We start from the raw sequence: 24,148 nt of genomic DNA, 5'->3' as shown, positions 1-24,148 counted from the left end.
AGTAGAGAGAATGAGCTTCAGCGATTTTATCTTTGGGCAATCTTCCGTGTTTCGTGGAGAGACATTTCAGGCATATTTCTGAGAGGAGAAATTCAGCGGTTGTGAAGTGTTAAAACACTACTTACCTGTAAGGGCTAAATCTGGGTGGCCTGCTCTGAGCCTGGTGAAATCCTGACCTTTTCCACCTTCTTGCCCTGTAAGTGTTGTGAGGGTGACCAAGCTCCGAGCCCCCACTTCTCCCTGCAAGGTAAAGAGCTTATTACTGAACTGGAGTGGAAAATCCCTCTCAGCTTGTGAATCATAGCAAAGAAACGGGTTCAGGCTGCGGAGGGCTGAGGGAAGAGATGGCAGGATTTTTCCGTCCTGTCTGAGAACAACTGGAGGCCTGAACTGAGGGAGAGGAGAACACTTGGAGGCTGTGTATGGCCTTTATCCTCTTTGACTGCTGGAAACAAAGTCGGCACTTTGGGAGGGAAAGGTTATGGCTCAGCTGGAGCTGGCTGCCGCACGGTGTTTGATAGCTCCTGTGACTCACTCGGAGATCTCTGTACCATACTGCGTTGGATGTCTCTGACGTGGGAAGAGAAAGAGGAGAAAAGACCGGAATGGGAATGACATGTGGAGAAATTAATGTAGCACTTCTATGGCCAGACGAGCATGTTTCAGAACAAGTGCTGATAAATGCTCTGTGCTTGAGTAATTACCTGGCGCCGTCCTCATGTTGTTGGGCAGACGTGTCTGATGAGGTCAGTACAGCCCTTCCTGCTCTGCTGCGTGATATTGCAGCCCGGCGCTTTCCCTGGACAGGGCAGGTTATGGGCTGGGACCATCATTCACGGAGTCTGGCGTACGGGTGGAAGGGTAAGATGATTAATTAGTTTTTCCAGTTGCGTTGCCTGATACAAGGTCTCTTCAAGAAGACGATCGTGCTGGGCAGGGAAGCATGAGTGGGGAAACTGCCTTCTGTTTTTCAGCAAGGATTGGGGCCACCTTGGCAACGATTTATGGGCAGAGGCAGGCTGGCAGCCAGCAGCGCCCTGCCTGTCCAGCTCTCCACCAGCTCTCATCCTCATCATCCCAAAATCGGGATGGGATTGACAGCCGGGGGGTGAGGCAGTGATGACTCAGGCACTGCGGTCTCTGCATTTCTGGCTTTGTGAATGTTACCAAAATAATTGTGGTATAACCTTAGCTGTGCCAGAAGGGTCCCCTCCCCAAAATTGAGGGAGGTGTCCGCATGGTTAGAGGAGTGCAAGCAAGGGGCTAAAAGGATCTGCTCACCTAGCTGCCAACAGCAGCACCCTCCGTGGATTAATCTGTCCTGAAAGACCACAGTGGTGCTGCGCAACAGGAAATGGAGATGCTGCGTCCCACATGCAACTAGTGGCAGAGCATTAATTCTTCAGGAATGTTGGGTTTTTCTGGGCAGCTAAAGGAGGGAGAATAATATGCTCTTAAAAAAGAAAAATTTCTTGGGAACCATTAATAACCACAAGCATTTGGGATCTCGGCTCTGCATTTCTTTTGGAGGGGGGAAATAGCAAAAAAGAACACCCAAACATCATGCTAAGTCAGTAACTCAGCACTGACTCAGCAGCTGGCAAACGTCCTTCTGAATCATCCCCACGGCTGCCCGCAGTACCTCTGCCGAGTCTCGCTCGAGGTCTCCCGTCCCTGCGCGGGGCCAAGTGGGCCTTCGCTCAGCTTGCAGAGTGGGCTGGCCCCAGCACACGGCTGTGAGTAGCTTGGACACCCATGAAAGAAAATTAATAGATGAAAAATAGTATTTTGTTGCCAGCATGTCAAGCCCTCAAGCCCTTGGAAGGTTGTGATGTGATAGGTGGTTTGAATCCTCTGGTAGATGGGGTATCGTTGGCATGTCTATACCAGCAACAGGTTTGATGGGGAGATTTAGGGGGCTGCAGCCCTCTCCCCTGCCCATCAGCTCTGCCTGCTGGGATGTGCATGCTCTGTGTTACGCGGTGAAGCTGCAGCAAACCCATTGCCTTGGCGCAGCCCTGGGGTCTAGCTGGGTTGTACACAGTGTCCCTCAAGTTGGACTATTCTCCTCCTATGTAATAAGGCTGTAATCCCATAGCTTTTTTGCCCCTGCAAACAAAAAGCCCTGTATTGACTCTTTTGCCTAGTGTCTGAAGGTTATTTTTAGAGTAAGAAAACCATACCTGATGCTGAAGGTGCAGAGGAGCGGGCTGAGTTCACTAAGAGACTGTGGAAGCACTGAGTAATGCAGGAGGAGCAGGGAGGGGGTGAGCAACTCCTCGATTATCCGAGTCGGAAGAGTCCCCGGGCGGGTACGCCAGCATCCTCCAGTTTCCATCTGCCCGGCACGGTGCGTGGCCAGGAGCCCCAGGCTCGAACCCTGGTGGCAGCAGCCCAGGCAGAGGTGTGGTACCCTGGCAGGCAGGCAGCCTTCCTTCAGAGGCAGAAGTGTTTCTGAGCGTCCCCGGTCTAGACTGCTCCAGCTGCCATCTTCTGCACGAGCAGTTTGTCTTGGAGCCCAGCTCCTTTCATAAAGAAGCGCTCCTTGCCAATTCAATCAGTGGGTTAGGGGAGAGAGAGGTGATTGGGAATGCTGATAAAACATGAAGTGCCTATTTCCAGTCCTCCTTGTACCAGAAAAGGCTACTCAAGCTGACAGTCTATGATAAATTAAGGAACACACAATGTGTTTGAATGTCTCTTAATGAATGACTCATATTAAAAAAAAAAAAAGACTCAGAAGATCGCACGCTTTGTGTAATACATGGGAAAAGCTTTAGCCACACAGTTAGATCATTTCTTTTTTGCTAACTTAACCAGAACTATCCCCGAAGGGAAATCTTCTTGTAGGCAAATGACTAAGCATCAGAGAGGTCTATTCGCTTAAAACAAAGTTCATTCTGAAGAGCAGTAGTTGGAAGTGTGATTGAGATAAATGTGCTGCAAAGGATGTAGGGATGTATTGTATACATATATACAGGTATTTCTATAAATCTTTAAAAATAGGGAGTGATACAGTATGGGATCCTTCTCTTTCTTCACACCCCTTCAGACTTCCTTCCAAGGTCGGAGGCTGCTCGAGAGTCGGAAGTGCCTCATGCAGAGACTGTTCCTGAAACGTCTCTATAGAAAAGCTGCTTTCATCAAGCTGGAATACTAATATTTTGCTATGTATTGTGCTGCCATTCTATTAGGAATCCAGTTGTGGACAAGGACTTTTCTGTGATAGGTGTTGTACAGACCCAGAATAAACATCTGTGTCTCTTGCGGAAATCATATTACAAGACTGGCTTTCCACCAACATCTCGGTTCCTGCCAGAATTATGAGGGCTTTTTCATTTTTAGACTGGTTGAAACCCAGATGTATCCAAATTTAATATGATAAGCCTGCCTTGGAGAAGAAAGTAACCAAAGTGCTGGATTTTTTTTTTTTCCCCCAAAACTGCAGATTTATTTTAGGCAGTACTTCAAGCTGGGTTTTAGTTTAGGTCCCGTCTCTCTCTGCACAGTGCCTGGCAAGGACAGTGAGGTGAAGCGGGGTTGGCAGGTCTTTTAAAGATGAGGTCTTCTCCTCCTCTTCTGTTCTCCTGAGCAGGGGATTTTTAATTCTAGTGCTGCCCTGGCAGCTGCTCAGTCCCTCCGTGCTGGTGCTTTCCAGACACACAAGGCTAAGCGCTGGATTTGTGGCAGTGCCCTTGCATAGGAAGCATGCCTCCTCCTCCTCCAGGAAGGAAACGAGACAGATTCTCTGTCTGTGGGGGTAATGTCACTGCTCAGAACCTGATGCCAAAGTGAGCGAGAAGCTTTCGATGCATTTTCTGAACTCCCTTTTTTGTTAGGTTTTACCACACACATTAGCATCTGAGAGAGAAGAATATTCTCTCTTCTCTCCTCAGTCCTTGCGGCGTTTCGTGCAGCGCAGGATGCCCACCTCTGAAACACGACTGGTTCTGGGATAAAGAGCTGTGCCACTAATGCTGTGCAGGGGAGGCAGAAGTACATTGGAGAAACCCTAAAATATAGATGTCGGTCTATCAGAGTGCACTGGAATATGGGCTGAATTGTGTCCTGGGTAATTGTCAGCTATTTGCTACTCCACTGAGTACTTGCCCCTGGGGAAACGATGACAGGAATACTTTGCTATCTGAGCAAGTTGATTCAGTAGTCATTCAAAAGGAAGCGAGTCATTTCCCAAGTCACCAGCACCAATTCCTGTACCGATTGCGCTTTCCTTGAAGTCCTCTCGGAGCAGGTTCAGCCTTGCTCAGGTTTTGAGATCTGAAGGCACCTAGCTCCCAGAGGCATTGCTGTGGGCAGAGGAAGCAGTGTGAGGGGGGTCATGGTGTGGGAGAGGCAGAGGTATCAACTGGCTGATCTCAGCAGCAAGAGGAAATGGTGAGATTTCTCTTATCCTCAGGGTCCGATGTATTTCCCTTTCAGACAACTTAGCTTAATTTTCCATTTGCAATTTGAAGCTCAGAAAGCTGAGAAAAAAAGTCCCCTTTGCGCCAGAAAGTTTCCCAGCAGCAGCTTAGAATAAATCCTATAATCATTTGGTGGGATCAGGCATCGTTGCTAATGCTACCGTGGGAAACTGAGAAGGGTTAAACTTTTATGTGGCTGCCATTAGCTGCTTCACAGAAATGTTCAGGCTGGTTAACAATTCAGCTGTTTGGCTTGAGAAGAGAGAGTATCTGCTTCTGCCACGTTTCTCCTTGATCTCTGATTTTGCTTTGTGTGATAACAGGGTGTGTGTTCTTTGCCATCAGTCTGCAGAAAGGAGTAGGCAAGGAGCCAGAGAGACAAGAACCGAAGTGCTAGGAACGGTAGCGCGCTGCAGGAGGCTGTCAGCTTCGCCGATCTCATGGGGCGTCCCTGCAATGGGAGGGCAGGAGCAGAGAAGTGATAATCTTTCTCCAGCTGCCAGGATGAGGAAACCTTCCTGCCTCTCGGAGAACTTCCCACAGCTCCCTATGGAATTCCCTAGGGATGCTCTAAGGGGTACAATGGAAAGGGCCACACAGGCTCTGTGTGATCAGTTTAACTCTTCCCCACGTTAGGTGAGATGTCTCTGGTGAGCGTAGGGCCTGCATGGGCATTACCTCCAGGCAGACTCAGCAGCTTGCTGCGTGGTGGCTCGTTGATAGATGCCTCTTACTCTCCATGTCTCAGAGCCTCATGTTTTAAGTGGGGCTGCATCCATCACGGGTAAGTAGCTGGGCCCTGATCCGGTCTTAGTCTTCTCTGGCTGCCTCTGCAGATGTGGCTTTTTCTTTGCATGTATGTCAGTATTGCTCTCCCAGGCATAGCTAGTTGTCTGATGGGGGCCTCTTTGAGAACTTGAGCTGGATGATATAGAGCCGTATGTAGAGGGCAGAGGAGAAATGAGTCACTAGGAAGGCACAGTACATGTCCCACCTAATCCAACTACCAAGGAACCGTGCGAGCAGCAGTGCATCGTGTTTCACAACTACCTGTGTTCATCCAGCTACCCCAGTCCTCTTCCACCTTGGCTTGCTTCTAATGTATGTGTGGTCACCCTCTTGCCTTACGCAGTTACCAGTGGCTGGTACCTTTGAGCTGATGCCATCTCACGGTCATCTTATTCCTCTTACCCTTCAGGAGAGGGGAAAAAAAAGCTGAAGGAAAGGCAAATGAAACCAAAGGAAAGTGATAGGGACTCCTGAATTATATACTGCGCTTTCTGTGCTGTTCTAGCTAAATGCCTTTCCCTTAACTCTGTATTCCTGCTCCAGTGCAGGTACTGACTCTCTCCTTATTTTTATGTTAGCTTCAGTTTATGAACAGCCCACATTTTTTGGAGAAGATTTTTACTCAAGTGGCCAAGTACAATTGCAGCTGCTGTTAACAGGAAGGTGGAAAAGGTCACCTCAATTCTGGTACGCATGGAACGCAGTTCTCAGACAGTTGCATCTTCTCTTACTTCTCCTTCTGGGGTTTGACTTTTGATGGAGAAGAGGTTAAGGACTTGAATTAATCTTTGGTAAACTCTGTTAACTGTCACTGGATCAGTTGCATTGGATTCATGTTTGGATAGTTATCTTCGTGACTAAAAGGGCAAGGGGATTTTTTTAATAAAAGCTTGGATTCTGGAGCACAGTTATACATGAGGCTTAAAAACCCCTACAATCATGTGTCTATTTGCACAGCTGTATAATTGCGTTATACACGGGGCCCTGAGCTGGCACAATAGCAGGTTAAAATGCTGTGTGTATTGCTAAAATGAGGGTCAGCTGTATCAATGAGGGTTGTTAATAGAAGGACCAGTAATACTGTGATAGCCAGCAATCAGCAACTTGCAGAGAAGTCAGATGAAGCATCCCAGGCTATAGAGACTGGAAATCTCCAGGACAGGCAGCAGTGTTGGGTAGCAGCAGTGAGTGGTACAGTGGTGGAAGTCCATCCCTGTGTGTCTCTAGTGTGGGGCATTAGCTGTTGTTCGCTGCGTAGGCTCTTACACTTTGAAAACAATCCTTTTCTTGTCATCTTTATTACAGATAGAAATAACTAAAGAAAAACATATGTTATGATTCATTTGATGTCCTGACAAATTAGTAGCACAGAGAGACCTACCCTGGGCTTTGCTTACTTGTTCTCCTGACTTTTTTCTACTGTTTCGAGTTTGGCTGGATGTCTTTTTTAAAAGATCTCTTTTATACTAACTAATTTGCTGCTTGTGTATAGGAGGGTTGGTAATATTAGGGGAGTGTTTATTCATCAGTTAGTTGTATGGTTCAGGCACGTTTTCTCTATTCAAATTCTTATCCTGGACATGAGATTTAGGGTAGGAATCTCCAGGGTTTATTTCTGTTCCTAAATCATGCACTCAGTGACTCCTGAAAACTGCATTAGAGATACGAACTTTTCACTCTTCCTCAGGGCCAGTAATACACCGCAGAGCCCAAGCAGCTCTGCCTGGCAATCCTTCAGCAGCAGCAGGGTCAGCCTTGCAGCGGGCTCCGCTCGGGGCGATTGTGCACGTGAGGTCCTACAGAGATGACCCAGTGGGAAGGGACCGAGGCTGTGCTGGGGCCGGAGCGTGGCCGTGGGGCTCATGCTGTACCTGCTCCGTGCGATGCACCCATCTTCCCCATGGAGCCTTGCTCCTGGGACCTGCTCTCCTGACCACCACGCCGTTGGAGAGCTCAGACTGCCTTCCAAACATCCTTCAGTCTGCAGCTCTGGATCTCTCTTTCTCTCCTGGATGTGATGAAAACTCATCTTTGTAACAAGCTACTAGAATATAAATCTTCTGGGAGACACTTTAATTAACAGTTATTCTTGTTAGATGTATTTGGCTTGGGGGAAAAGAAGTTTTGAGGAGTTATTAGGAGTTGCAAATGATTCTCCAGAAATCTGAATTCTCCAGTCCATTGAAAAAATGAATAAATAAATGAATAAATTCAAAGGAGTTCAAACCTCACTGGTTAACTATTTTTTCCTAACGTGTTTCAGATCAGTGCACAGCTGGGTGCCTGGTATCTCCACTTCGTTCTCACCCTCTTCCAAGAACCCCCACTACTCTGACATGTATGAGTTGACCTTTCCTATACAGAGCCATATTAAAGAATTTCCAACATTGACACCAATTTTATTACATTTTATAACACGCTGCTTTAAAATATGAAGTGCTGGTATGCGATTATGTTACAACTCATGTAGGAACCTACAAGACCAAGAACTATACATCCTCAGCTGGTGTATATTAGAACACACAATGTTCCCCCCTCGCCAAGGTGCTACACATTACTTCTGTCGTCTGCTAGCACGTAGCAGGAAACTCCGAAGCTGAGAGAGTTGCATTACCCCTGTGTTACAGCACAGGTCCAGGAAACTGGAAGCGTGAAACACAGCTGTGATCACGGGAATGTGGTCTACAGCAGAAAGATGTGAACACTCTGTCTCTACTCTATGGAAACATATGCTTCTGCAGATGTTATTGGGCATGGCTTTTATCCCTTTAGGGTAATAGCATAAGTTGAAGGGAAATTCTGGCTGTGGTGTTATAACTAGCCATTCTTCCAAGGTCTTCTCGAAAAGGTTGTATTATGGGTCTCCCTGAAACATTGTCAGGAGCCACCATCCTGTTCTAGAACTATCACTAATACTTCTTTTTAATTTTCTAGGGTCCACCAGGTCTGCCGGGCTTACCAGGACCACCTGGCAAGAGAGGTTCCCGAGTAAGTGGTTTAAAAATTTCTCTCCATTTGTACTTGTCCTACTGTTCCTAGGGCTGTTGTATGTTCCTATGGATGAGTAATGATTGCTTCAAGGCCCACTGTTGAGGTCTGGCCTTTCTCCATTCTCTCATTCCCTGTTAAAGGTTTTCAGGAGGCCACACTGGTGATTTGCAGCCTCCCTAAGCTAAGGCTTGGCATGAGTGGTTCCAAATGGCTTTCAGAAGAATCAGCTCTCTCTGTCTCATTTTGTTTCCAGTATCTGTTACTTCTTGCAAACCCAGTGCTGAATATTAGCTTTGGCTGCTTTTTGTCCTGTCCTTCACTTTCCCCAGCTTCCCAAATTGCTTCCTTTGAGGTCCTTTGCTGTTGCTATGCCTTCATTTATGGGACCATGGCCCAGGACCAAGAACTCGACACATCATGGTGCTCCCCAGACTGAGACCTGTTCTAGAGCAAACTCTCTGAGCTGTTCTACAAGATCCATTGCAAATTCTTGAATTTCCTCCTCCCTACATTAAGTTCTAATGCAGATCTTTGAACATCAAGTGCTATGCTGAGCAAACATCTGGTGCCGAGTGCTGCAGCTAGCTGTGAGAAAAGCTTTCTGCATTGGCCTAGCTGCAGAAGTAGTCTCCCAAAGCTGGGCAACATGCCTGACCTGGATACAGTTAATTGTTGGCACCATTTTCATGGTAGCAAGGTGCTGTCCCACAAGGGTACGGTCATGGAGCCCGTTTCCTGAGCGCTGATGTGGGTTGGGAATCAAAAGATGCAAGTGTCTGAGGCTGGAAGGAGGGAATATTTGGATCCGTGATCCAGGCAGCATCCTGGCCTGGCAGCAGAGGGAGATTTCCTCACACATACTTGGCTAAAACTCAACCCCATGTAATGTCTTTAAAGAACAACCAAGAGGCTAAGAGCTAGAAGGCTGTGCGTTCCCTGAGGACACTTGTTACAGTCCTGTGAGATCTTGCAGTAACCAGTAAAGATAAACGCAGCTTCTTTCTACAACAGTAAAACCCAAAAGGTCTGCAGGACACCCTGCAGCCTGGGCATGGGTGTCAGCAGACCTGAGTACTGATTTCTGCTCTAAGTGTAAGGTGTTAGTTAGCACTAGGCTCGTGTGTTTTATCAACAGGACAATCCACAGCAGATATGTTTTGTAGTGAAACATCAGCACAACTGTTCATACAGCCCTGATGTCTTCTGCTTGCAAATACCCTGAGCAGCAACCGTATCAGCAAATTGCCCGGCGTTTGCTGTTCTTAGCAAGTCCCCAAGAAAGTTTGTTCTTTGCCCAGCTCACTACTCACAAGAGGTGTTTGGTGTTACTTCTTGCAATCCTGTGGTGTGCAAACTAGACACTGTGTTTGGAGACCCCAGTTGCATCCTCTTCCTGCTATGTGTATGATCACATTTCAGCTCTACATCTGAATTCCACTATCTACCAAAACTTGAGTTTTTCTGAAGAAAAAAGCCTTGTGGAGCTGCGTCATAACTTTCTGTGTTATTTCCCAGCTGTGGCGTGCTCCATCCCATATTTAAGACGATCCTCTGAAAGACAATAAGCAACAAAGGATTTCTGAGTTCAGTCTCTGCCAGAGGTGCTGAGAATCAGCCCAGGAAAGAGTTCCCAGTTAGGAAGAGCTCAGCACAGCTGAGCCTGGCTTGGCTCAGACCTCTGCAAAGAGGCTGTGCTAATTTTGGGAGGGGGCAAAAGGGTCACTCTGTAAATGTCTGGCCTGGAGCACTGGAGACAGAACTGCTCTGTGCAGAAGTTGTTTTGACTTTGCAACGTGTTTCTTCTAGTATTTTTTTCTTGTGGCTCTTTGGAGTTTAAGGATTTTGTTGCGAAGAAGAAGAGCTGCCAAACTAAGACAGGCTTAGGGGAATTCTTGCATCTTTTGCATTTGTTGTGTATGAGCCACTTAAAAATAAGTACACTGCAGGGGTTATGTTCTACCTCTGCCTAACCTGGTCTTCAAACAAAGCAGCCGCACAGTTCTTCCACCAGCCCAGCCCATGGGTAACCCATGAGGTGTCCCATGACGCTCCAGCCCAAGACGGGAGCTCCGGAGGGGAGGTGAATGTCGCATGCAACTGTGCAGTGCTTGATGCTGGGAGAAAGGAAAGATTTTTTTTCTTGTCACCAATGCAGTTTATGGGTGAAGGCATGAGACATAATTGCCCTTGTTGTAGCTTGCATAATTTCTACATTATTAATGCTTATATAATTACTTGGCTCATTTGAAAATCTAGTCGCAGTATTTGACTCGTGACCTTCTGTAGCTGCGAAGTCCATAAAGTGGCTCTTTTGCTCATGTAGCGCAGTATTTCCACTCCTTTGAATTCCGTATTGTCTCTGTTTTATTTCCCTTTCACCCCCCTGTGTTGGTCAGGGTAAAATGAAAGCTCTGATTAGCTTTTGCTTTGAGGGTGAGATTGTGGTCAGTAACAGTTTGTAAGAAAAGCTGGCTGATCCCATGATTCTGTCTCCTTGTTTCCAGCAGATAAGTATCTCTAGACTTTGCCTGTGCAGTCTGAATGTTGCTTTTCCATGTAAGCAATGCCATAACAAACGCCAGTCTTTGTAAAAGCATGAGAGAGGTTGTGTTCAGGGGACATCTCGGCATTCCAGTGCATCCCAAGGTAGGGTTGCTAAGTGGATAGCGGCAGTCGTCTTGAAAATGACAATTTCTCGATTTTTAAAAGCCAATCCCCATTTTAGGAGCATGGAATCAATTTTATACCCTATCACTCCGCATCAAGGACCTATTGAGACAGATTCAGACTATACCTGTGCTCTGCTCTCTGCAGCTATGATGGCAGAGATAAGTAATAAATAAAAGCTGGGTGTTTCTTATTATTATTGCATAAGAACTCAAAGGGAAAGGAGTAAATATGTTGCAGTTCTGATGACCGAAATGATGGCTCATAGCACTTTCTCAGCAGCTCTGCAAACCTGTATAGGTATTGCTGTATTGCACTTTACAGGAAGGCTTTTTTCTCTCTCTGTATCCAGCTAGGATGGTTTTCAGCTTTTATATCTGTATTAAAGAATTTGAGGCATAAGCAAGAGATCTGTCCACACTGCTTCTCCTCAAATGAATGTGCCACGCGCCTTGGCAAGTGTCTCTGTAAGATCTGAGGTGCCTCTCAAGGGAATGGTGGGTTTAGCAGTGAAGGGTTTCCCCAGGTTTCTTTGCCGGGCACGCAGTGGGACAGCTTTTCCACAGTTGCGTGCGTGTTGAGCACTCGGGTACACGCACAGCAACCCGCACAGAGCAGTTCCGTGCAAGTGATGGGCGTTGCACTTCATTTCTGCAGATGACCTTTTGCATTTCTTCAAACCTCAAGGTTTAGCGGGGAGGCAGCGACCGAGGCTGGGTTTTGCTAGCAGAGCTGTGCTAAACAAGCTCTACAAGTAACTGTCAACAAAGGGCTCCCGGCGGAGCACGAACTTCTGCACCTTTGTAGGTTATTCCTGCCTCACCCAGGGCACAATTAGCTTCACTCCCAGGCTGGCCACGAGGGGCTTTTGCCAGAACCTCTGCGTTGATCACAAATTGTGACTCGCTGCAGTTCTCGCTGGTATAGCTAGACCAGCAAACTACCCACGATTTAAGCAGGTCTGCAGAAAAGCAGTGAACCGCGATACTTGGACTTAAGTGCTGCCTTCCAGACAAGTGCTGTGTAAACCTTCTCTGTCCCCCTCCTATGGGAAGGAGGCAGCAAGCCGATGCGTGACAGACAGGAGTCCAGTCGTTGGCTTTGCTCCCAGGACAGCAAGAAAAGAGCTATGGTCAAACTTTCCAAAACACTTAAATAATTTGGGAAGCCGGGTCCCACTGGAAGTCGATCTCCCTGTCTAGAAGGTGGGCAAGCTCAGGTACAAGGGCAGTGTTTTATCCGTGTCCATGCAACAAGTCAGAGGCAGGATTGGGAATAAAAATCCTGGCATGGTGTGATTGCTCTTGTGTAATTTAACTTCTCTGATACAACATAGGAGAAATCCCAGTGAATGGGTGAAGATAGTGTTGTATGCACTCCCTGGTGCGTTGGGATGCTCTTGCCATCCTCCTGTGAACCTTAGCAGTTTGAAAGATTGCAAGGTCCCAGTGTAACATGTCCTTGTTACATTTGGTCTGTGGTTGCAAAAAATCTCCCTTTCCTTCAAAATGCAGGGCTTCCCTCCTAAAACAAGCAAGAACTTAGTCAGCTGCAGAGGTTCCCCGGTATCCTCATTCCATTAGGAAGATTTTCCAATTTCTGAGAAGAAGTGTTTAAAGAAACAGTTTGTTTGGCTTTACTTCAAATATTTAGCTCATTTTTCAGCAAGCCAGAGGTCAGAGTGAGATCTGTAGGTCAGGAGCAGAAAAAGTTGCTTTACACAGTGAAACCCCAAGACATAATGAGTTTTGAATGAGTGGTCATTCCTCTGCCTGAAGCTTTCTAGCATTTAGCAGGAGTTCGGAGGATTTTTTCCCCCCTCCTCATCAATGCTGGAGGGATGGGGGGAGCTGTGCACAGTTACACTTTTGTTAATTTTTGCGGGCTGTGAACCAGTAGACATAAAAGCGCTTCTGTGAGCAGGGTCCCATCTCCAGGCTCGTCACCGAGATGAACTGGCTGGCACAGTGTCGTTCTCAAGTAGCATCGTTCACGTAAAAGACATTCCAGGGAGATTACAAACCCGTCACCTTTGGGAAACCCCCCTCCCTTGGAGAACACATCCAGGGATTGTTCTGATCTCCCCGTCGCTGAGCCTTGGCCTACTGCTGCCCCGCAGTGAAATTTTCCATGGAATTTCTGGTGAGGGAGGATTTCAGATGCAAGTTGTCTTGTCACTAGATTGGATTGTTTCGGCAGTTATAAGGGAGCCAAAGCGAGTGGGTAAACAGGCACGCGTGCAAATAGTAATACATGCTGTGGGGTGTTTTTTTTTATTCTCAGCATTGTCCCATCCTGTGTGTAGAAAAGAGGAGCAAAACTAGTGTATTGATGATAAATATATTTAGGAGAATCCTGAGTGGGAAATTTTATTAAATCTAGGATAGCATGAGTAAAATATAGCTAGCAATTAACTATAGAACTACAAAGTGATTAACTCTTGAATTGTTTCTCCATGAAAAGAGGGCTATTTGTGGGAGCACTGGTTGGAGAAGGGTGATCCTGCTGGGCCCAGTAGGAGAGGAATGAACATCGGACTGGGTTTAATAAAACAAGGATGGGTAGCTTGGGGGCACGATGACTGTTATTGGGGTTTGCGCATTGGCGCATGGATTAATTTGTAAGGCCTGCCTGTTCAGATTTTGTGTTGCTAACAGCTCCTGAGGCGGATGCTGTCCTGTACCTTTTGTTACTCAGCTCATCTAACTGTACCGCATCGCATCTTCCTCCTCTGCCAAGAATGTGGGTGTAATCACAGATTCAGGACTAACCATGTTGGAACACATCAAGATCAGTTATTTTTTACCATTTTTAGGACTACTGCCAGACTACGCCCTTTTCTCTCCACAGTTATGAGAGCAGTTTAAAATGTCTAGCACAAGCCCCAGACTTGGTTACAGCAGTTTCTTGTGTGCCAGACTGGACTTCCCCCTGTCACTTCCTCAGCAGGATGTGGCCACTTCTCACTAGGATAAGACCACATTGGTCTTTGGGAGCAGGATGGGTCTCTGACCTTCTTTTGCCTGGATTACATGCAATGACTCTCATTGAATTCAGCGGTAAAGGCTCCATCTTGTCAAGAGCCTGTGTTTCTCATAATCGCATGTTTTGTCACTGGATACTGAGATTCTTTCTCCCGTCTTCCTTCCTTTTTGGTTAAGGCTTTTTATGAGCGTGTTGCCATGCTTTACTTTAGCTCGGGAGGAGACTGCACCAAATGTTGCAGGAGGCATGCTTTGTCTCTTACCCAGGAGCTCTTGATCAGCAGCTGAGCTTCCTCTGTTCCAGGTTTCCTCGTGGAAACGATCCTTTTCAGCTAGGAGTCACACCAAACCATGCCGTTCCCTCCAGTCTGACACTGTTTGAAGTCTGCCCTAGGCCATGGTGGAGCACGGATTTCAACTGACTGCACTGAAATGGGCTTTGAGCCAAGCTGCCTGACTCCAAAGTTGAATTCCCTCCTCAAATCTAGCAGCAGTCTGGATTTATGAACCCTGTTCAGAGCTACCCAGATTATTGCTTATGTGTAAGAGCTTTTTAGGAACTCATCTTTTCTAGAGTCTTTACTGTTCTGATTTCTGTCACTTAATATTCATTTTCATACATATCGGAGACTTGGAGGACTTGGGTTGAAGCACTTTTGCTACCACAGACTTGTTGAATTGCCTTAAGCAGCACATTAAGTCTCTGTTTCAGTATCCCACCCAATGAGGTGAACAGATGATGCCATAGCTTGCTGGGAAGAATTTGTTTAAGACTACTCGGTGCTCAGTTACTCTTGTTACAGCAGCTATATGAGTTTTCAAATGACAAGTTGATACTGAAACACCTTAATTAAAGTTGTTTCCGTTTCATTGGAAATTCACAGCCAGGCTAAACTGTCAGAGAATTTCAGGCTGAAAATTTGGAAGGAAATTAAGAATGGGACAATAAATGTATTTGGTTTAGGCTGAAAATTTGGAAGAAATTTAAGAATGGGACATTAAATTGATTTGGGTAAAAAATGCCATTTGAAAAGTTCAGCCTCAGCCTTTTAATTGAACAGCCTCTTACAGGAGAGCAGCATGAGTTGTGAAACAGCACTGAGCACTCAACAACTGTCTGTACCACAATAGCTAAATAGAAAAAGGCATTATTTTCTATTACAGCGTAGTAAAAATAAAACTGAATAGACATCAGCGCACTGATGTTCTCTCAAAAGAGAGCAAGGGCACTGAACTTGGATGGGAGTCGCATGTTTAACTGCAGTGATTTTCCTTGGAAATCAAACCCTGAAGATTTTGGCCCCACATATGCTGAAGAGCTCATCAGAAATACTACAGCTTTCTGAGAAGGTCTCTGAGCGGGTTTTTATCCCCTAGCCTGTACTCCTCCTAACTAGAGGGTACATTAAAGTGCTCCTCGTGGTAGCGTAAAGCTCGCGCACAGCCTTGGCAGAACAGGAGCCATTGGAATTGAATCTTCAGGTTGTTTCATCTCCCAGGAACGTGTTCAAGAGGACTTAGAATTGTTATTACTTCTGCCTGAAAGCTTAACAGATCTTCTGTGCTGTATACAATCCTGGGATAAACTATTCTTAGCTGCTTATTCCAGATAACTCCTTAAATAGTCTTTGGAAAATATGCAGGGTGGTTTAAAATGTGATGCAAAAGGAGATACTGCTGTATGTGATCAGAGGTAGATACTCTGACAGCGTCATTGGCTTGTGAGACTTATGCAAAAATATAGATTTAAATGATTTAAGCAGGGACTTAACTCTGCTCCCCCCATTTTTTTGTCTGTCCATCCATTCTCTTTCTAACCTCTAAAAGCAAAAATCTGGTTTCTGGGGAAATGAGTTCATCTCAGATACCTGAACAATTTAAAATTTCCCATTAGTAATCAGCTGTGTTCTCTTCCATTTTGGCCAAAACGGTTGTTAACACCCTGCCACACTTCCCCTCCGCCTACCTCCGTACCTGCCTGCTGGGGCTCCTCGCAGAGCTTTGACTGCCCTGACCCCAAAGTAGCTTCTCTTCCTGGTTGTGGCATATTTGGTGTACCCAAATCATCTTGTTATCATGACACATCTTGTGGTGACAGACACACCTCGCCTTCCGTAACATGCCACTGCTCCGAGTGTGCCGTTGAAGCTGGTGCTGTGCTGTTAGGTCTGGCCACAGCACCGCCTGAGACACTGCCGCTCCCGGGACTAACACAGATGCCTACCGACTCCTTTTGACTCTGTTTTGTGTTTGTTGTGTTTTTTAGGGTCCCCCAGGTCCCCACGGAAACCCTGGCTCACCTGGCCCCCCAGGCCTGAAAGTAAGTATTAATTGGTGCAAGGAGCTTTTGCCTCCCTGTTTCAGAGGACGTACGAGTGGGGCATGGACGGACTTTTCCGTCCTGCTCTGTACAAAATGATGAGTGGCTGAAGCCATTTCTCCCCTCCCCTCTGCTCGCGCACAGGCCCTCCAGCAGCACAGCCAAAGCTTTTCCTGTGCTTGTGAGAGACCCTGCTGCGTGCTTCCGTTCTTGGTTCTCCCTAATTTCAAAGATTGCCTAATTAGGATCCTGCTTAAGCTATGCCTGCGCCAGGGAGCAAACTGCTATGTTGAGACGAGGGCAGTGGAATCCTCCTACTCCAGAGCCTCACCAGGTCTGGATTTCTTTGCTTTTCTTATTTCTTTTCTCTGGATTTTGCAACCTACTCCTCCACCTTTGGGTCCAGATAGCGGCGGAGCTGGGACTGGTAGCACCCAGCCTCCTCCTCCACCTTCCTCCTCCTGAAACTCCTCTGTCTCTCCTTCCCTCTCCAGAGTTTCTGGGAACCCTGATCTCTATCAGTCCTCCCAAACTGATCCCGTTGCTTCCTGGTAGATGTCCTGATGTCTCCCAGACCTCCTCCTGCAGTGCCAGGAGCCCCGTGTTCTGTCCTTTTCTCCTGTACACACGCTCCCCCCGGGATGCTGCAGCCGGGTGGAGGCTGGAGCGCTGCAAGGTGGGAGTCACCCCCCGCAGCCGGACCTCTTCCCTTTGCATGGGACTTTAGTCCTCCCGCTTTAGATGGGAGCTAATCCGGTGTGCTGCAAAACCCTTCAGAAAGATGATTTAATTCCCAGCTGGTTCCTGTGGATAAGGCTTTGTGTTACTTAAAGACTGTGAAGTTCCTGGGAAATTGGTTTGGATTGTTTTGGTGTCATTGTTTACACAGAAATAGATTTATGTTTTATAACACCTATCTGGGACTAAAGAGTAGTTGAGTTTTGACAGGCAATGCTTAATAGAGGTTTTCACTTCCGAGGAAGCTGCAGGATGTCTCAGCCAAACATAGAGAAAGGTGCAAGCAAGAGTCCTTTCTTTTCATGATTTCATCGGTAGGCAGAGATGTTATGAACACTATTGATGCTCTGGGAAAAAGATTCTGGAAACTTGGCATGCTGCCTCTACGTGATTAAAAATTAGGCACTGGAGACATGCTGGTGAACAGCAGCTGTTTTAAATTCTAAAGTATAGTTATATGGCCTGAAAAGTGAGGCTGTAAAAGTTCTACATCTTAGTGTTCTGCATTTATTCTCCATCAATGACTTCCAGATCACACTTGTTGAGTTTTATAAGTCAAATCAAAGTTCTTTTATCTAACTTCCAGTCCTGCACATTCAGCCTGATCCAATCTGTAGAGTCAAACCATGTTTCTATGCTATAGGATTTTTAAAAAAAAAAAAACACATTTAGTATAATGCCTTGTCAGAAATCATCATTTGGCTGTAAAGCTGTGTTCAGTTGGTCTCCTCCTAGAAATAAAAACTCCCTGTAAGCATTTTTTCTCCAACTTGATGCACAGTCTGGCAGCAGAAAGCCCTCAGTGGATGGATAGCTGTAGTACGTCTGCAGCAGAGATCTGGTGTCATCAGTCTGTGCGATATATTTTAATTTTATCCAGCCACCATTTGCAGGATTAGGCTGTTCTACATGGTGTTTCGTCAAAAGAAGTATTAGGTTTGCAGTGGGCTATGAGGCCTGGGCATAACTTCACCTCTAGCAGGGAGAGGCTGCTCAGCCATGATTGCAAGGTCCTTGCATATGAAGAGCTTTTTGGAAAGTGTGTATCAGGTCCCAGAGTTTTGACATCTCCCCTTCATTTCTGTGGTGTTACACCAGTCCTAGAAGACTGACTTCACACAAAAAAATTGATATTTCACCCCTTTACACTTTTTTAATGCCTCTACCCTTTGCCAGACTTGACAAGCCTGCACCTGGGACCTTATATCTTCCTAGTAGACCCAGCCAATGGCTGAAATTATGGGCATGCAAAAAGCTCAGCCTGGGTGACAAGGCAGAGCAGCCCCAACTAGAACTTCTCTTGCTGAGAGCCTTCAAGTGGCTGCTGGGCTAGGTCTTCACTAGATAGCAGTTAATACCATGGAAAAAAACAAGCAATCCAAGAAAGAAAACTGATGTTTGCCAGATAGATACAGCTTGGAAACAATGACTAACACCAAGTCATTGTCACTTAGCAAGTAACCCAGGAGCATAATTTTTATCAGCTGAGCACTCGTAAGATCAGGCAATCGGCTGCATGCGAGGGATGTGATGGTGATGTGGCATTGCAGCTGGCAGAGATGTGCGTGCTTGTGCGTGTCTCTTGTCCAGTTGTGTTGTGTTGTCGGCCTGCTGCGTTTCTGAATCCGTCCTGTGCAGAGTCCACCTCGTTCTCGTCTCTGGAGCTGAGCACTTGCAGGCCCTTGTACTTAGGAAGCTGATCTTTTGCACGGAGCTGTATGTAGCTGTTGAGCCAAATTCCTGCTGATCTGCTTGAGCATGGTCCACTGACTTCAGTGGCATTACACCCGCTCGTGCCGCCTGAGAATTTAGCCCATCGTGCTTTTCTCAGCAATTTGTAACATGCAACTGCTTAAAGGGGGCTTCTTGCCACTTTTTGCATTCTGTTTGTTGCCCTTGGCAATTGCAAAATTGCTGTTGCAGCTAGTTAGCAAAGACTGATGACAGTAGAGAACCTCTTAAACAGCTGTAGACGTACGCTGGGCCAGGGTTGTGGCTGGCTGCGTGGTCTGTAAGCTGCTGGTGGGGGCAGAAGGGGTGTTTTTGCTAATGACTAGATGTAGCTCCGAGGATGCCCTAATAAAGTTTGGGATTGGGAGGAGGGTTAGCTGTCAGGGTGTGTTTTCGAAAGCCGTTACAAGAGTTGGGTTTGCATCTCTCATCTGGAGGCTTTTGGCATCAGGCATTAGTATGGTTTGCTAAGTTAGCTGCTCTGGATAAATCTCCCTTGTTATAGCACTAGGAAAAATTGAATATTCCTTTTAGTGAATGGTTTGGCTCCAAGATAGCTCATCAGTTTGGCTCACTGATGTTTAAAATACTATTAGTGGGATTGCAAAGCTGAGGTGTTTAAATTGCCTGGCTCTAGTCTTCTCCCAGGTAGGGAAAAAACAGAAGAAAACAATTTCTTACTTTACAAGAGGAAGCAGTGTGCTCAATTAGTTGGGATGGGAAAGAGAGAAGCTTGTGGGCGAGGTGCCATGGCTTAGTGACGGACAAGGCTTAGGCTAATTCCCGTGTTGTGGTTGCTGTACGAGAAGAGTTGCACAATTAATTCACAATTTCAGCCCTCAGCATCCAGGCATCCGTTCTCTCTGGCCCTGATGCCGTCTTGCTGATTGATCTTAGGGACGTGTGATCCTGCTTGCGGCCGAGTTCTCCACCTGTGTGATGGTCTCAGCAGTGTTGAACACAGAACCGTGGTGTAAAGCCCAGTCTTTGCTAATGTGAGCTGGAGCTTCCCAGGGAAAAACACAGGAGGCTTGTGTTCCTTGACGTGGTTCAGAGTCATTGCATTGAGCACATGGCAAGATTTAGGGAGGGTGGTGGGTGTCTACCTGCTGCAGTAAATGAATTTTGCAAAGTAGAAATGAACACCCTGTGATCCTGTGGACTGCTCTAACCTGTTCCCAGCAGTCGTAGCACCCACTGATTGCTCTGAAGCTCAAAGAGTGGGAGAATTGCCCTGATAACAGCTGCATGCAAAGCAAGATTATCTGCATGACTTCATTACTGTTTGGAAACCAGGCAGCCTTCATTCAGAATTTGCACAGATGCATCTGCCTTGAATCAGCAGTGCTCCCTACAGTCCGTAGCCAAGTAATCTCACTCCCTGAACCTTGCAGCTTGTGGTGGATGGTGGAGGAGGAGAAGGGGAGATTTACACTCTGTGCCAGGTGGGAAGTATGTGTCAAATGTAGTTGCAGTGAGGCTGCATGGAAAAGCTGCTCAGCCAGCTATAACTAGACCTTTGTGCTGCTAATGAGAAATGCCAGTTAATAAATACGATTACTCCTTTGTAGGGTCTCACCTTCCCTCCCAGCCCTTCACTTGACATACGTTAATTAACCCCGTTAATTAACAGTTGTCCTGTGGTTGGTTTTGAATCCCATGCTGCTGATTTGGCACCCAGAGGTTGCGACTTGTTTATGATCCCAGGGGTGTTAAACGGCCAGTGCCCGATACTGGGATACCGGTGTCCTAGCTGTGCCAGAAGAGATGTTCTACAGACCTAAGCTGCTTTGAGTGCTAAGCCTTACGTCTCCCCTGCCAAAAGAATCTGGCACGCTTCAAATCTCTTCTACTTTTTCCTACTTGTGTCTCTCACCCTGTTAGGCGCACACATCACCTTTTGAGAATTTGAACTGGGATTTTCAAAAGAACCTATGGGAATTAGATGTTCAAACGCTGCTGAAATTCCAGCCTGCGTTCATCAGAAGATCACAGTCTTAAATTGTGATTTCTCTCGTCACGGTTGTTCAGAAGGAAAATAAAGAATATTGCCACTTAAGATAAAGTGTGCCTCTTTCTTCTGCCAGCCTGAAAGCCTCACAATTGCTCTGGCTGTTGGTAGTGTCTAATTAGTGTAACTTTCTCTGCAGTTTCATCTGTTCCCTGCAGTTAAAACAGCAACAGCATCCAGCAGTTGTTAAGAAGGATGGTTTAGCCGCAGTAATAAGCTTGATAATTATTTTTGAGATGGTAGTTGTAGACAAGGAAGAAATCACAGCTGTCTAGTCTAATAAGTATCAAAAGTCCTGACATTGCCTTCTTCCAGTTATCCTTTCTTTAGTCAATTTAATACTGTCAAATACTATTTAAAACTCGGCACTTTAGCAGCAGCAATCGCTCACCACAACCAGCCCCAGCAAAACAGCTATACCTGGGGACTTTAATACATTTGGGATGTCGGGGCAAGACGGAGATAAAACAACATGTTTTTCTAATTTGGAGGCTTGGTGGAAGCAGAACCCCATCTATGGGCTGGGTCCTTGGATTATGGCATTAATTTATGTTTTTCATTTCAGGGTCAGAAAGGTGATCCTGGGTTGTCGCCTGGAAAAGCTCGCAACGGACAGAAGGTAAGATGGTGCACAGGCATCAAGACCACGGTGCGGTCTGATCCCTCCCACGCGGAGGGAGTCCACACTGCAGCCACAAGCGTCACAGCTCCTCAAGTAGACTTAGGACTGAAAGTTAAGACTTATGCCCTGGCTTCAGGACTAAAGAGAGTTAGCTAAGGTATTGACCACAGTGCACTGAAGTGCCTGCTGCCACAGCTTTTTGCTGTCCAAATGTTTATCCATTTTATGCACGGTCTGCAGCCCAAACTTAAGTCCCTGCCGCCGCAAGCATGCGGCTATTTAAGCTAGATATTTAAACGAGCGCACATGAGATACAGCCACACCTTGCCAGCTCTGGGCATGCAGCTATAGAAAGCGGCGATCCCAGCGTAAGCAATAAAAACCTTGAAGGCAAAGGAAAGGATGTTGTTGCCAAGGAGCTGAGCAGCAGTGGTTTGCCTCGCGTCACATACTCAGCCTATGGCAGATCGCTACGGTGAGAGCAGCCTTGCTGGTGGGGAACGGGAGGCTCAGAGCATTGCACCGCCCACGCATGGACCCTGCTACGTGATAACCAGAGGCCGTTCCACCAAGCTCTACTGAAATCGACACAAAACACACAACTAAGTGTAGCTGGTTTCTGGATTTAGCAGCTGTTAAGGATCAGAGTTCTGCTAATTCTTTTCAATAAATTACAACTCCCATTTTCGCTGTTTCACAGCTGAGTGGTTTTTACTGAGGCACAAGGCCTCGCAGAAGTCTAGAAATGAATAGAAGAGCGGTCAGGGTTCCACAACATCTACCTCAATTAGTTCTTTCAGTAGTGCCTGCACAATACTTCATAACTCACGTCCAGGGCAAGAAGCCTGGTTCTCTTCCTTTCATCATAAGCCTTGCTATAAATGCACAGCTAAAAGAAAGCATCGTCCATAAAGAACTTAGGCCCTTCTTTTGAAACCAGATGCCTCCATGAAGCACAGCAAGCCACACAAATGCAAGATGGAGGGTGGTGCTAGAAAACATTGAGAAGGCTAAGTCTGAAATGATGCTTTTAACTTAACAGCACGAGATGCCTTCTGAAATTTCTGGTACGCTACATCGGAATGGCATCACATGGAAATCATCTACCCGCAGAGTCTGGAACCGTTTTCTTGCAAGCATGCTCAGTGTAAGGAGGGGAGAGATCCAGATCAGTTTTAGCTCATGTTAACAAGGCTTTATTCCTGTTAGCAGTAATAGAAACAAGGAGTTTCCAGCAGGAGTTTGGAGTGATGCCTAATTTTCAAGCTAGATACTCCAAATACATTTTCAGTCAGCAGGCACAGCACAATGTTAGAGACTCTAAAGGGGGTTTTGATCCTAATCAGAGGCGGCCAAACGGGGCTTGTACGAACGGGGATTGGATGTCAGAGAGGTCTCAGCAACGCGCTTCTCCGTTCCTGTGATGATTTGGGTATGCCAGCTGGGATGTGATGCAATGTCTTTTCAAAAGTACAGGCCACCGAAAAAACCCTCCCACCAGCAGCCTGCAAAGGTTCAATCCGTGTCATATAGGCAGGTTAAATAGTTACAACATCAGCGCCATCTGAGCTGGAGCCGTGGGCTGATCCAGTGCAGTAGCAGAGTGTGAGCACAATCATAGGATTTGGCAGGAGGTACCTGTTGTTCTTGTTGCATTTAAAAGTTAAAATTTTCTTTCCTTGGCAATTTAGATGTCTATCGAAAGGCAAATGAACCATGTGACTGAATAATTGGAAAAGAAAAAAAAAAAAAAAAAGGCATTCATTCTGCTGGCAAAAAGCTGGATTCCAGCAGCAGCTGCCATTGATTAACTGAGTTTATTATTTATATGAGCCAGTTAATAGAGATGATGTCTAAATCTACACTTCTTATCCAGTCAGTTTTTAAAGACTTGCAATTAGAATCAGAAATATCAATAGTTGGGTGCTACTGTCAGCAAAATAATTTCAGTAACAGTATGCTAGGCATAGGGAAAACATTGCTGAAAACTAATGCAACTTGCTTGCTTCCTGCAGGGAGACGTGGGCTTACCTGGTTTGACTGGGTTCCCTGGACCACCTGGTAGAAAGGTAGGAACATGTTCTTTTCTAGTGAATGAGATCACTATTTTCGTTTTAAAATGTGGGAAATCTTTAACTGCCTAAATGATTTAATTAAGTTCTAGTACCCAGCAAGAAAGTCTTATACCCATTTCACAGGTGTATAAATTTGGATATAGGGCTGAAGCAACTGCCTAAATGTTATACCAGCAAGCTGTATAAGAATATGAAATTAAATTCTGGATCCAGATTTCTGTTCCTTCTTTGTATTCCATGTCCCATTGCATTGCATCGTTCCTCTACACCCTGACACTGGGTCTGTATCAGCGAGCTGAATTTAGGTCTGGTTCAGCCAATGCGTTAACTAAATGGATCTATAACTGGCATCAATACTCATTGGATTCAGAACAGGTTTAGATATTCCAAGGAAACCTTGACTGTCTGTCCTGGTGAAGCACATTTCAAACAAAATATCTCTATGCCTTCCCTCTATTTTGCTTGGAGACTGACAGCACTAGTCAAGATTTACTTTATTTGCTTCCATATTGATGTTTCAACATCACTAACATCACCAACAACATGCCTATGCCTAGAAAAGGATACATAGTACCCGTCTCTGCCTTCATATTGCCGCAGTGTGTGTGCTTGTATTCCTGCGTGCAAGTCTGCACAGCAATACCGTGGCAATCCATACCTCGAGCTCACGTATTTTATGTATTAAGGACACATCAGTTGACCTTCCAGTTCCAGGCTGTGTTGGTAGGTTGGTTTGGTTTTTTTGGAAGCTGGACCTTTTGCAGGGAGCTGTTTGATAGCTGGACTCAGCGGACAT

At 46.1% G+C, this 24,148-nt stretch overlaps 1 protein-coding gene across 3 annotated transcripts in view; it reads left to right on the top strand.

The window, feature by feature from the left end:
• Positions 1-24,148, top strand: part of COL27A1 (collagen type XXVII alpha 1 chain) — a 162,479-nt gene that overhangs the window by 19,195 nt on the left and 119,136 nt on the right. For all 3 annotated transcript variants that reach the window (XR_012838465.1, XM_075772219.1, XM_075772221.1), the window contains 4 exons: positions 8,148-8,201; positions 16,122-16,175; positions 21,221-21,274; positions 23,293-23,346. Coding sequence is in view for 2 of the 3 variants with exons in the window: in XM_075772219.1 (XP_075628334.1) it covers positions 8,148-8,201; positions 16,122-16,175; positions 21,221-21,274; positions 23,293-23,346 (216 nt within the window). In the remaining variant the exon portion in view is untranslated. The remainder of the gene's footprint in view (positions 1-8,147; positions 8,202-16,121; positions 16,176-21,220; positions 21,275-23,292; positions 23,347-24,148) is intronic.

Source organism: Balearica regulorum, chromosome 20 (genome assembly GCF_011004875.1).
Source record: "Balearica regulorum gibbericeps isolate bBalReg1 chromosome 20, bBalReg1.pri, whole genome shotgun sequence".
In the NCBI taxonomy this organism is placed as follows: Eukaryota; Metazoa; Chordata; class Aves; order Gruiformes; family Gruidae; genus Balearica; species Balearica regulorum.
Note: the sequence above shows the minus strand (reverse complement) of the source record. Positions and strands in the feature narration are given on the sequence as shown.